The sequence below is a fragment of the Aptenodytes forsteri genome, unplaced genomic scaffold (assembly GCF_000699145.1).
Source record: "Aptenodytes forsteri isolate BGI_AS27 unplaced genomic scaffold, ASM69914v1 Scaffold93, whole genome shotgun sequence".
NCBI lineage: Eukaryota > Metazoa > Chordata > Aves > Sphenisciformes > Spheniscidae > Aptenodytes > Aptenodytes forsteri.
Genome location: NW_008794665.1, coordinates 4,510,879 through 4,524,496, shown reverse-complemented (window position 1 = coordinate 4,524,496; position 13,618 = coordinate 4,510,879). Strand labels below are relative to the sequence as shown.

The following is a 13,618-nucleotide window of genomic DNA, read 5'->3' as shown; positions in this document are numbered from 1 at the left end:
TAGAACGAGTTGACATTTTTAGTTTCTCTCCAATTCTGTAGCTGTTTATATCATGAAGCATGGTTGGTGAGAACATGTACCCAGGCTGGTGGTTTCATGAAGAAACAAGGTTGTGGATGGGTGCAAAAAGCAAAGCTTTGAGATTCCCCAAGGAGGTCTCTAAGCACTACCATTAATATGAATATTATGGAAGGGCAGAATGGGAAACTTTTCAGTTCCCTTACAAGATATATGGAGAGCTTATTTCCCCTTGACAGCTTTCAGAATATGTGGATGCTCTAAACAGCAAGAAGGAATTATTTTCTAATGGGTAAGAGTCTAATGTAATCTCAACTGAAGTCAATCAGAATGACTCACTCTAGTCTGTATGGCTACTGAATCAGGCTCTAAATATCCTAGCCTTTCACTTCCTCTTATAATTATCACTTTTATAGTATAATTATGGTAGCTTCTACAGTGTGCTCAACGCTATATAAAAACACAGGAAAATAGTTTGTCAATCAGTTCAAAACTGAAGTGTGTAACAAACTACCTGTGGAAAGATCACCGAGATTAAGATAGCATGTGCATCACAAACTTAATGATAAAAAATATTGTGAGGCTATTACCTGCTAAGAAAATACTACTATTTTAATGTAGCATCACCTTCCATTAAAATTCTTGACTAAAATTTATCTGGTTGGCCTGATCTTTCATCTATACGAACTGTGCATTGGTGTGTGGGGTGTCAGAGCAGGACAGAGACCTGGCTACAGACAGGTTTTGTCTCTCTCCCGCATTCTCATGTGGGTCTTGCAAGAAAGCAGGCCTAACTTGAAAACTGTGGTCTCGGTCTCCCTGTCCCCCAAGCACTCAATCTGCCACATGATTCAAGTCACCAGAATCTTCCCAGTATATTGGGAAAGAAGCCAGCAGAGAGAGCTGAGGCGTGTACTAGCCATCAGGCTGTTCATGAAGTGATTCCCAAGCTACAATTTGGATAATGCTGTTCTTTAACTTAATATCCCAACTGCCAGAGCTGATGGTAGCAAATCATTTTTAGGCTTTATCTACAGGAGAATTAACCATTCTGCTCTGACTTAAAACACCGCTTTTTGTAGCAAGAACCATGTTATGATAAACATAACCTTTCCTGAACAATGGAGATGAGATCTTCATGTTGCACGTGGAACCAAGGTGCAGGGGGAACTTAGAAGAGTTTTAGAGGTATGCCCTATTAGTCTGTAACATCTGTACATCTGTAACAGCCCTAAATGAACAAACTTACTAAAGAAACAGCACTGGGGAGAATGGTGGGGGGGCTGGAAATAAAGACAGTAGAAAAGTAGCTACAGTTTGATTCATGGATAAAGAGTGGTGAAGCAGCTAGGATAGGTCTTATGGTCTGACTGGACAATGCCTAAGAATTTGGCTTTGATTATAAGTGAAAAAATGTAACTGGTGGTTAAAAGGAAGGAGTGGGCTAGGAGCTTTGCATCTAGTAATACAGTTCAGACAAAATTCTGCCCCTGAGTGAGGCTGAGCAATCCGTTGTCTGGGGATACGGAAGTACAAGCAGCTGTACTTGGTACAGGCTGTAGATACAGTGGGGGAGAAAGCAGGAGGGAGAGGAGGAGAGATCATGTCTCTATTTCTTTGCTTTGCACTTTCTGCTTTGATGAAAATTTGGGGGCTGAGGTCTATGTGGCATTTACTAGATAAAGCATGTATACAGGTTGTACAGGAACATACAGTAACGTATCTGTTCTTAAATTGCAGGACAGCACTGAACAGCCTGCATACTGTGATTAGTTAAATTCATTGCTTCTGACTTAAAAATCTTTTTACATTTAATGTACATTAAAGGTAATGTACATTTACATTTACATTTAAGGCAGAAAATCTTTCTGCCTCAATTGTTTCTTTCATCTCTGCATACAAGAGGAAGGCTGGGAGACTAGAAGCCTCATCAGTACTAACAAAGCTTCCTTCTACTCTGCTTTGCAATTATATTTGCCTGTATTCTTAATGTTCAGAGACCCACATAAAGCAGATCTCTTCACAACATAAATACGTTAAAAAGGATGCTCTCAAGGCTGCTTGGGTTAAAATTTACTTATTTTTTCCTTTTTAACTGTTCATGAAATGCATTTAATTCTTTGTATTTTCTTTCTTGCTCAAACAGGTGATTCAGTATTATTTTAGGGAGCTAACACTGATGAGCACCCTGACAATAACACCGTGCGTGTGTACCTCAAACTTAATAGAGAAGAAAATCTGTCAGTAAGTCAACAGGATTTCATTTCATGTTTTCTGTGAGGAGATGGATCTGTTCAGTAAGGTCTCTGGCCAGCAAGTGTGTAATTCCCTTTTTACCTTGTGGAAGGTACTAAACCTCCTCCAGCACTGGGACTTAGCCATGAATTACCTTTCCACAGTAGCCATGTTCCAGGAGTAGCCCCTCCTGAACTTACATGGAAATGGTCTTGCCTTCATGCAGCAACTCTGGGATCTGTGAACTCTGAGAAACCACTGCCAGTTTCATTTAATCAAGAAAAAATTTCAGGCAACTATTCTCCTCTGGAAGGCCACTTTTAAGGGGCCTTCCCTGTGGGAAAAGCCATTTGTCCCACAACTTTCATCCTGCGCCATGCAGACTTCTCTCAAAAAAAGAGACCTGATTAACTCCTTTTCGCACAAACTGTCACTAAACAAAGTGATGCATGCTTGCTGGGATGAAATACAGGATAATTGGGGCTTTCAACAAATAGAAATGTTGCTATGAGCCATTCAATATGGGCTTGATTTCATAATTTCAGCCTAACGTTGATTTAGGACTTAAAGACCTTCCTCATTACTGAATGTTATAATTACATGAGCAGTAGAAGTGAAAAAATGCTCATGTATATGGTAAAATATAGTTACTGATGTATTTCAAGTTCCTATATGAGTCCCAATTATCAGAAGGGTAACAGCTGCTTTTGTCTCAATTGAAAAGAAAAAGAATATCAATACATAACAACACTTTTTATTAGAACTATTGGCCTCCACACCTTGTCTTTGTTATACTTTAAAGCTCTTTGTTAGGGAAAAATAATAGTCATAAATGAAAATATATTAAATTTTATAGTAATAACCATATTGAAAGTATTTGTCCTAAATAAGAATTTAGGATAGGGTACATAATTACATAATCATTACACATTAAGATAACATACAAAATAAAGTCAGATAGGGTGGATGTGATAAATAAGCACTGTAAATAGCCTCTTCCACTCAAATCCAAGATGCTAATCTTGATTTTAGTGACATTTTATTACACTTTATTCATTAATCTTATTCAAATACACAGGGAAGGTAGTGACTGTCCTCCCACAGGAGCACAGCAACACATGGCATACAGAACACATCACTGCCTACTGTAGATTTTATCAGTGCTGGCTTTGCCCCACAGAACAGCAACACAAGGCATGTAATACAGCTTTTCTGTATTGTAAATAAATAAATCCTGCACTATAAAAGCCAGCAGTAGTCCACAATACCTGATACTACAAAACCATTTTTGTGTGTCCTTATTGTATTTCATGAAAAAATGTGGGTTGAACAACAATGACATGAATAGTTATGTAGATTTTACTTATATGAAATATACTAGTGCCACCTGGGAGTGAGCTTTATATCACATATGACCCTGAAATAAAATATAGTAAATAAATTATGTTATGGAAAGCTCAACGGCTTCTACTTGAAGTTGCCATGGGGAAGCAGCTGTTCAGTTGATTGGTCACCTTAAAGAAAATCCTAAATGAAAGAATTATGCATTAACATCCTCAAGCAGTAGTTGTCTGTAAATGGAAATGCCAGCATGGAAAATCTGATTAACTTCCCTGAGGTCAAAGGCAAGGTAATTTAAAACAATATAAAAAGTAAATTTCCAAACTAGGATGAAAAAAAGTAGCAAGGAGAAAAGGCTAGTAATAATTCAGTTCTTTCAACAGACTATTCAGAACAGCAAAACTTTTAGTAAATGCAACACATAGTACAAAGAAAATTTCTTGCCATATGAAATAAGGGATTAAATCTCAAGATAACAAAATGCTTTTACAATTTCATCTCACTTTCCATCTGCAGACATCCATAGACTTCTAATTCCTTCATGTGCATAGAAAGATGTTCCTAGTGTCTCTGCTTCTGTACCATATTTATCATGCACTGGCTTTTATCAAAATATTTAAAGTAAGGATAATGAGGCTGCATTTTTTCGAAACACTGCAACCACTGGTTTGGTTTTGCAAATGACATATCCATGCATGTAATCAGCACATGGAGTCACAATTGCATTTCAAAACTCAATTGCTTGGCAGTGCAAAATTTCTTGTGTCCACAAAAAGCTAAAAAACCTCACCAACTTCCCCCCCCATAACCCCTGACTACCAAAAATACCAATATGTAATCTTGGAGCAACTGATTGGCCACATAAGAAGTCTGAGAATCAGCAACATAGCTCAGGCATCATTTCAGCCACTTAGGTAGCTCTGCACAGCTTTGAGACTGGTAGAATAGGAATATTCCCTTCTGACTCTGTCTACTCCCTTCTGAGACATTCTATTTGAGGAAAAATTAACTATTCAGGCCTCTGTGTATGTAGCACCTGCTCTTTGAAAACCTAGCTCATTATGTTTAAAAAAAAAACAAATCCAGGATCACAAATCTTTTCTATTCTTATATCCAGTTGTATCACAATATTGAAACAGGTTTTTTAACCTTTCTGTCATGAAAGCATAATGCAAGTGTGACATTCAATTGTCCCATACAATCAGAAGAGTCGTGTGGTAAATAAAAATCAAGAAAAGAGGAAAATGACCCCCCAGTACACAATGTACAGAACACCAAAACATTCCCCTCCTTCCTACAAGAGCATCTACAAAATATGGCATATTTCAACACTCACGGCTATCGTAGCATATATTGCCCAGGGCACGTCCTGTTTGAAGCAATACTTCCTGGTCCTTGCAGTTTAACAGCTGCACCAAAGGAGGGATCAACCCAGCATCCACACATGGGTTCCGCATAAATTCTGCAAATAATGCAAAGCCTGTTAAAGCAAGCCAGCTATTTTCAGTTTCATCCATTCTAGTTACACTGGCATTGCAACTGGGCCTTTTGTGAGAATAAACATATGCATAGACAAACAATGTAAGTTCTCATGCAAGTTTCTAGAGAATAAGCCCAAGTCAGGATTTGGGCTTATGTTCTTTCCATTATTTGTTAATTTAGAAGGAATTAAGAGTATTTAATTGGCTTCCATGGAAACTAATTTAACATAGCTCAGACTGAGCATGTTTTTAGCATCATAAAGAAGTGCTGAAAAGAACAGTGAATTCACAACCTGTTTGTCCACCCCAACAAATTCAACATAAATTAAAATTACTAAATAACACAAAAGATGACTTAAAACTAGTATTCATACTCCAAAAGAGCAGCATTTTTTATTCTCTATTCCCTTAATTAGAACCCCTGAAAAGCTTTTGCTTTAAAAAAATAAAAAAATAAAAAATTAAAGCTAAGTAACAGGCTCTTTATTTGGAAGGTAAGGAAAGGAAAAGAAAAAGAAAGAATGAGAAATACAGGAGAGATTATGTGAGCCCAAAGGCCCGTACCCTTCCACAGTCTAACTGATGCCCACCATGGGAGGAAAGCTAGAGGACCCACCCACCTGGAAGCTCTCTGCCTTTCTGTCCGTCCTTCCTGCTATGTCCCCCAGTCACAGAGAACCAAAGTATTATTTCACGTCCGTGCAAGTCATAGAGAATTATCCTGGTGTCAGACAGATAAAGGACTGGTCTCCAGAAGGAGCTATAGTTAGGCAGGCACTGTGCTGCACATTTTACAAGGGAAGTTAACAAGCAACCACCTGATACACCAATAGTGTTACTTAATAGTTTACTACAGGGCACCCTTCAGAGATGTAGCATTGTAACAGGCAAAAGGTCAATCTGTTTTTGATTTGTTGTGAACTGCAAATTATGTCTCTTCCTGATCCTAGACTATGCTGGATCTTCCAAAACCAGTTTACCTTTGTGTTATTTAGTCATTTATGAGACAGAATGAACCAGGGTGTACAATCCCCATAAAAAGAGATGAGAAAGTTTTTCTGATTCTGGATCAATAGAACCCCTCACTCCAATAACTCAAAGATTTCATATAATGCTTAAAGTACAAATACATCTTCTTAAATACTCCCTTTGTTGCACCTATTACAACGTTCTTTGATGTTTCTGTAGCTACAAAATCTTGTATCTTTTGTAGTTAATCTTGCAGTGTTTTTTAGCTAAAGAAATAATTGTCATAGAGGTAAGCAATCCTCGTGTGATGATAAACTTTGATATATCAACAAGTAGATGAAGTAGAATCAGCAATATCTATACCCTTGCACAGGTCCAACGGAAGATAGTAGTGAGCACAGTTGACCCACCTTCCTAAGATACTGTACCATTTTAAAACCGTAGACAGATGCTATACTGTGATAAGTGGTGATGGTATCTATCATAATGAACAGAACAAATATCAGATACATTTGTTCTTTAAAATTGGTCTTGCCATGTCCTTGTAACTTTTTATCTCTTTCTCTTATCACCCACTTCTATCTTCATCTCAATGTTTATTTACTAAATGTATTATGTTCCTCCATCTTCTCTGTCCCCTCAGCCTCTTCCTCTCTTAATTACCTATAAAAACTCTTCTCTGTTCCTCAGCTTCTCCCTGCATCACCTTCTTTTACACTCACTAATTTACCATAGTCTCTACATCATCAAAGTCAGATTTAAAACAATTTTTTTTTTCCTAGTCTGCGACAGGAAATGGAACTTGTTCTCTCCTAAAAGACTGAGAGGTCTCAGTCTGTTCTGTTATATGTTTAGGTTCTTGCTCATGTGGTGAAAAGGAGTAAGAAACGCTTCTTCTACCCTCCCTCCTTTTGGAGTGAGCAAAAGCTTTCAGTTTCCCATTCAGCCACAAAATAATTAGGCAATATGCTGAGCAAACTTGTCTTTATCAAGGTCACGTAAGGGCAAGAAGTAAAAGAAATGGTGCCATATATAGCAAAATAGATCTGTGAGACAGCAACAAAAATGTGGTAACTGCCACTACATTTGCAGGTGATACTACATAGAAGTAATAGAAGACAGAGAAGGTAATCAAGAACAGAGTCATTTAGGTTTCCACTAACCTGGAGGGGAAATGAAGCAGATCCTTTGAAAGAAACAGTGAAGAATCGCTTAAGAAGTTAGGAGGAGAACCACTGAGGACAGAGTAACATAGACCAAAGGAGGACAAGATTTCGAAAGAGAAATGTAATTGTGTTGTAGTATTACAGGTTGTGAAGATGATGTTCTCATTCCTACACCTGGCAAAGAAGAGGAGACTAAAGACCTCGGAAGAGGGTTTAAAAGATCCACAGCGGGGAGAGAAACTCCACGTAGCAAGTGCATCTGAGCCTTCAGTGTGCTCACAGTTGAAAGGGAAATGGCTGTAGCTGGAGAGACAAGAGTGACTAAAGGGAGTTTTGTGTGTTTGGATATTTAAAATGGGAGAGACTAACACGAGCTTATGTTGGGAGGAGGAAGAGTCATGTGAGCTGGAGAGGTGAAACAGAGCAAGAGTGCTAAGAGGTGAAAAGGAGATGAAACATGACACAACCACTGAGGCAAGTAGGGGGATTTGATGTGACCAGATGTGTGTGTGTGTGGAGGACCAGATGAGGGGAATGGGAAAGGAAAACAAGAAGTGGGGAAGAAAAAGATGCTCTTTTATCAGTAAAGCCCAGATTCAGAGTCCGAGGCACTACTTCCAGCTCTGCCAGTGCTGCATGGCGTGACCACAGGGAAATCAGTTCAATTGCCTGGATTTAATGCCCTACTATCTGTAAGACGTTGATAACACAAATTTCTCAAAGTGCCCTGAAGCTTGTTGAAAAAAGGTGCAATATAAGCATGAAACACTTGTATTCTTATGTAAGAGGACAAAGAAAAACAACAGAATTCAAATTAGGTGTTCCCTGCTATCCTGCTTAAGCAACTATTTCAACAGAGTTAGAATCCAAAGACAAACATACAGCTCATCTCAGTCTGGAAAGCACTGGGCAGCTTAAATAATTTCTTAATACCTTCACTTTAACCTTGGCTGCCAGAGGTCCCAGTTACACCTGCTAGTAACTCTAAGAAAAAGACAAAAGCTATTTTGTATGATGAACCAGGTAAAATGCCAGTTCTTCTGAATAGTGTACTCATGACAGCAATTTAAAAGCTGGCAGGGAAAAGGATACATTAGAAACCATTCAGACATTTCATGTATTAATTTAGATTTGAAAGATACTGCCTAAAATGCTCTGTAAGAGAATCTTGCAGGAAACAATGCATAGTAATCAGTTAAGCTATTGTGAACATCATTGGTTTTATTCTTAACTTTCCCTCTTCTGAGGTAGGAGCTGAAAGGACTAATTGTGAGGATACACATAGAATCATAGAATAGTTTGGGTTGGAAGGGACCTCTAAAGGTCATCTAGTCCAACCCCCCCTGCCATGGGCAGGGACATCTTCAACTAAATGAGATTGCTCAGAGCCCCGTCCAACCTGACCTTGAATGTTTCCAGGGATGGGGCATCCACCACCTCTCTGGGCAACCTGTGCCAGTGTTTCACCACCCTCAGTTGTCTGCAATATTCTAAATATACTTATTATGAATTTATTAAGTACAGAAAAAGCATGTGATACGGTTGCATGAATCTCTATCATTCTGAAACATTTCAAAATTTCTATTTTTACATTTTTTACTGGCTATTTCTCTAAATAATTTTAAAACTTAAAAACTAACAAAGTATATCTTCTTTTCTTGTTAACATTGTTTCTGAATATCCATATATAGCATTGTCTCAAAATCAGTGAATTGGGTGGAGGAAGTCACACAGGGGCTAAGAAGCTGCAGTATTGTGATTCCAAAGAAAAGGTGGAAAGGAAATGTGGAAATAGTCAGCAATAATGTAGCCCCTTCTCGGAAGAGGCATCCTACTTTGCTCTGCCTGGCCTCTGGGGAAGGAAAGTGCAAAATGCAATCTGTGCCTCTTTGGCTGGGACAGCAGCAAGTCAAGGAGTGACAAAAGTCAGCCAGAAACCTCCTCTACCGTCGTCACAGGGTCTGCCAGCAGCGCCTGCCTGCAGATATGAGGCCATTTTTTTGAGCTCAAGGTATGCAGGGTATTGGGTGAGCTTTAAGATAATTCTTTCTAAAGAAAAAAAAAATTAATAATTTTAGATTATGTCCTACATTATGTGACTGTATGTATATAATACATACAAAATGGACCCCTGATTCTCATTTGGGATCTTGGGTTCTTACTCTAACACATATAATGCTCTTTAGGTAGGAGTAACTGGTTTCAGTGTGGTATTAAAGGCCTCATAATGGTAGTAATGTTATCACAAATCTCAGACCAAAGAAACAAGCTACTATTCCTTAACCACCTGTATACATACTACTGTTGTAACTACATGCACTATGTGTAATTGGATGCACATCTTTTTTTTCTATATGCATTTCATAAAGCCAGTGATGTGCTACTTCTGCCCAATAAATTATACTATTGATTGTCTTAAAAACTAAATAGCATGAAAGTAAGGACTAAAAAAATTCCATCAGCCAAATGCTGTTTTGATTTTATTAAGGAGTAGAGAAACAAAATTTGACAAAACAAAAACAAAAAGAGTGAAAGGGAGGGATATGAAAGGCGTCTAATATACAAATGAAAACATAAATGAAGTAAAACATACTGACAAGTGAGGTGAAAAACTGAAGATGTTCCAGCAGAAAAGTTCTTGTAGAAAGCCTCACCATTTCTGGCTACTTCTGCTATGACGTTAGCTACTTTTGCTGTGCAGGAAGATTGTGGCATCAACAGACTCGCAAACACCTGAAGAACTCCACTTTTCTGGATTTTTTCACTTGTCTCCATATCTGAAAAACATCACACAAAAAATGACTTGTGCATCAACTTGCTTTGGGGAAGAAAAGAAAGAAAAGCAGGAGGGAAGTTAAGTCTTCTCAAAGGTAATTATTAAATTACTTATTTTCCCATATAAGAAGCCAACTGTTATTTCAGTGATCATATTTATTTTATATGATGTGCTCATAGAACTTAATACTTTGCCATTCCTAATCAATTGATCTTTATAAGGTGACCCTGTTATATAAGTAAATACAGATACATACTCATGCATATACATAGGGAAACTACTGGAGAGACTGGTAGAAAGACTAAAGGTCATGGAGTGATATGCAGCATCCTAAAATACTATGTAAAAATCAAAGAACGGTACTCTGAAGTGATGAATTATTGGAAATGTTTGAGGAATGATGGGGGGAAGTCCGCACAGCTTAATGCAGCGTAGGAGTCAGAAACTGGAGAAGAGGGAGAGCTAAGCAGATCCTGGTCTAGACTCCTCTTACACTCTGCTTGAGTATCGTCTTTGTTACTCTGCTAAGCTACAGTAGCTCCAGTATAGTCTCAGTAGAAGGGAAAGGGAAAAATAACACTGAGTTTCTTGGAGTAGAGATCAAAGATTCGGGACAAAACTTTTCCTCTTTCTGCCTGTAGTAGAGAGGAATTGTGCAGCTGCTCCGTAACAGGGCCCCACCTAGCAACGCTGGCCAACAGCTCTGTAACAAACTGAAAATTAACATTGATTCAACTGCAATTAAAGATAAGGTACTAGATGCTGAAACATATTTTGCTAATGCTTTCAAAGAACGGCATGTTTGAGACGAATATTAGTGTGACAGACAATATGATTAGATGGCAGCTATTGCTTTAGAAAGCAGCATGACTCCTTAAGCCATTCATAATGGAAGTTGCCTGCATTCTCCAAAGATGGCCGTGAGATGCTCTAATTGATGACTTTTACAGAGCAAAACAAATCCATCTGAATGCAAGTCTGTTGTTCAACAACCCTGTCTCACAGGGGCATTTTTAAGCGCTACAACATGCACAAACCCCCTCACATCACTTAAAATAAAAGCTTTACAGTAAGTGCAAGTTAAAATTTAAAAAAATCGCTAGAGCTTGCCAGTAACGGTGAGAAACAGATGTAGACATTTCGGAGTTGAGAAGACAGGCCTCTGAGCACCACTTTCTGCAGTTTCTTAGAAGCACCCTTACGCTGCTGTAAGAGCTATCAAGACAGTCAGGCTGGGCAGTAATAGTAGTAATCAATAGATTTTGGTTTTATATAGTATCTTTCAAATCTGAGAGAAAAGGGAGGGATATTCTATACTCTTGAACAGCAAAGGAGGAGCCTTAAATTAACCCAATAGTTTTTTCAAGACGTGATCTGTTTTCCCCCTAAACAAGTAAATGCATATTTTGTGCACCACAACCAGCTAGTCTTCTAGAGCAGCAGTTTGCAACCACTCTTTAGCTGTGCTTCACCTGTGAATTGGTAATGACATGTCACTGGGCTCACCACCTCCTCTCTCCTCCTCCTCTTCCTCCCCCCTTTCCCCATTCTCAGGGCTGCAATTGATTTTTGACTTGTGGCAGCTCCAGGACAACCCCTGCTGCCTCTGAGCGCAGGAGGGTTCCACTAGAGCTGACCCTGAACAGAAGCCAGCACGAGCCTGGCAGAGGTGACTCACATGGGTTTTGTGGCTCACATACGGTATGTACATGCTTCAGTGGCTGGGAGCCAGTGATGTCTAGGTGACAGAAAATGGACTAAAAGGAGAGAACTTCAAGTCTGGATTGCAGTTATGCCTCTGTATTTCTGTATTCAGTTCCATCTTGGGATGTCGGTCTTTTTGGCTAGGACTACTCATTTACAATGTCAGTGATGACATCTGATTACAATCAGATTAGGTATAAAATGAAGATTGATTAATTTCAACATATCACGCATAATATAAGTGCTAATTATTATTAACCTGTTTGCAATCTAGTTAACTGCAATTTTTGAAATGCACTGAGAAACCCTCTCAGAACATACAATGTAAAGGAGCTTATGGCTTATTTGGAAGCTTTTATAAGTTCTGACATATAGCATATACTTAGTAGATATATTCTCCCATGGATAGATACAGATGAAAGAGGTTTGAATTCAGGGAAAATCATATCAAGGCTAAAGACTGGTCCAGACATCTTAGCTGTCTATTAAAGAAGAGATTCTCCTTCCCCCTCAAGTTCAGAACTGAAAGTACAGAATTCAAAATTGAAAATGTAGATATCTATGAACCTGTATTAGTAGGCAGGAGATATTAATGCATTTTCTCCTGCCATGCTGCTGAGACATACAGTATTCAGTCTTATTTTTATGATGTGTAGTTTGATGGACTTATTACTGTGCAAAGCGTAAATTACATAAATAGAACAAAATATATCCTGCAAGAAGTGGGAAAATAAAATTAAATGCTTCTCCAGGCCAGTTGTGTGTAGCAGATATGCACTGATTTATTTTATTAAGATAAGCAAGTGAGCACCAATAAAAGCACAGGGCTTAACAGACCTGTCAGAAATTGGGAAATCAGCTAGCTGGGATCACATAGATGAAAACAGACCATTTACTTTTTTCTTACTCTTAAGCAGTACAGGAGGCACACCTGCTTATACTCTCCCCTTCAAAACAACATCCCACTGGTTCTTGTTACCAAGGCTGAGTACCAATGTCGAACTTTTGCTAGTCACAAAAGAGGGAAGACTGACTAATTTGACCAGCAGTGAGTGCACCTCTCCTGTCACTGGGCAGGGACACCCTTACTTCTGCTCTACCCTGAGTGAGTGCTCAAGCAGAATTGTTTGTGGGGAATAGCACATTAATCTGGCATCAGGCAGAAGAATAGCTACTAACTATGCAGCTCACAGTGCTCTCTGAGGCGTTTTTGCCAGTAATTGCCTTGGGTGTAAAAAATGCCATGGGGAGATTCAGCTTGTCTACTCTAAGTCTACCTAAGCCCTGCTCTTCCTCTGCAGAACATTTACAATTTACGCTTGGTGTAATATACAAATTAATCCAGTGTCAAAATAGAGATATGACAGCATGACATTAAATCCTTGCAGGTAGTTTATAGTACATTCTCCATATAAGGCATCCTAAGGGAATGTGCCAATATAATTACTGTTATATCCTCATGCACATTACTCTAAATTGTCCTGTTTTGTATCTGCAGAATATATCCATTTTTTTCAGGGATTCTGTGTTCATCACATTAAAGTTCTATTAAAGAAGGTGGGAAAAAAATGTGCTGAAATATACAAATTAATTTCTTAAGCCACATGTAATTGGCAGACATTTTAGTTATAGAAAATCAATCTTTTTGGTGGGCTTTTGAAATGCTTACCCAAGGAGGGGTATTTTAATTGGAACAAGATGTCATATATAAACCTAAAATTGCCTTGTTAAATCTAGCATTTTTGCTCAATATTTTTATATTCTTTTAAAGGAGGAGGGCTTAATGGACAAATGATGCACAGGGCTGCCTTGTGGAAATTGAAAGTCCAAATGAAGATCTTCAGCCACCCTCCACTTGTCTGAAGAGTCAATGGTACACTCAGTTCAGGTAGTAAGTGTTGAAATACATGGCGGCTGTTGTGGTTTAA

General features: G+C 38.5%; 1 protein-coding gene across 2 annotated transcripts in view; it reads right to left on the bottom strand.

Moving 5' to 3' along the window:
• Positions 1-13,618, bottom strand: part of RAP1GDS1 (Rap1 GTPase-GDP dissociation stimulator 1) — a 69,822-nt gene that overhangs the window by 38,362 nt on the left and 17,842 nt on the right. Inside the window, exons 2-3 of one of the 2 annotated variants that reach the window (XM_019470568.1) lie at positions 9,865-9,987; positions 4,931-5,056 (exon numbers count right to left, since the gene is read on the bottom strand). In XM_019470568.1, the coding sequence (XP_019326113.1) occupies positions 4,931-5,056; positions 9,865-9,985 (247 nt within the window). In that variant the 5' untranslated portion in view covers positions 9,986-9,987. Of the gene's footprint in view, positions 1-4,930; positions 5,057-9,803; positions 9,988-13,618 lie in introns of those variants that run through there. The other variant, XM_019470567.1, reaches the window with a different exon arrangement.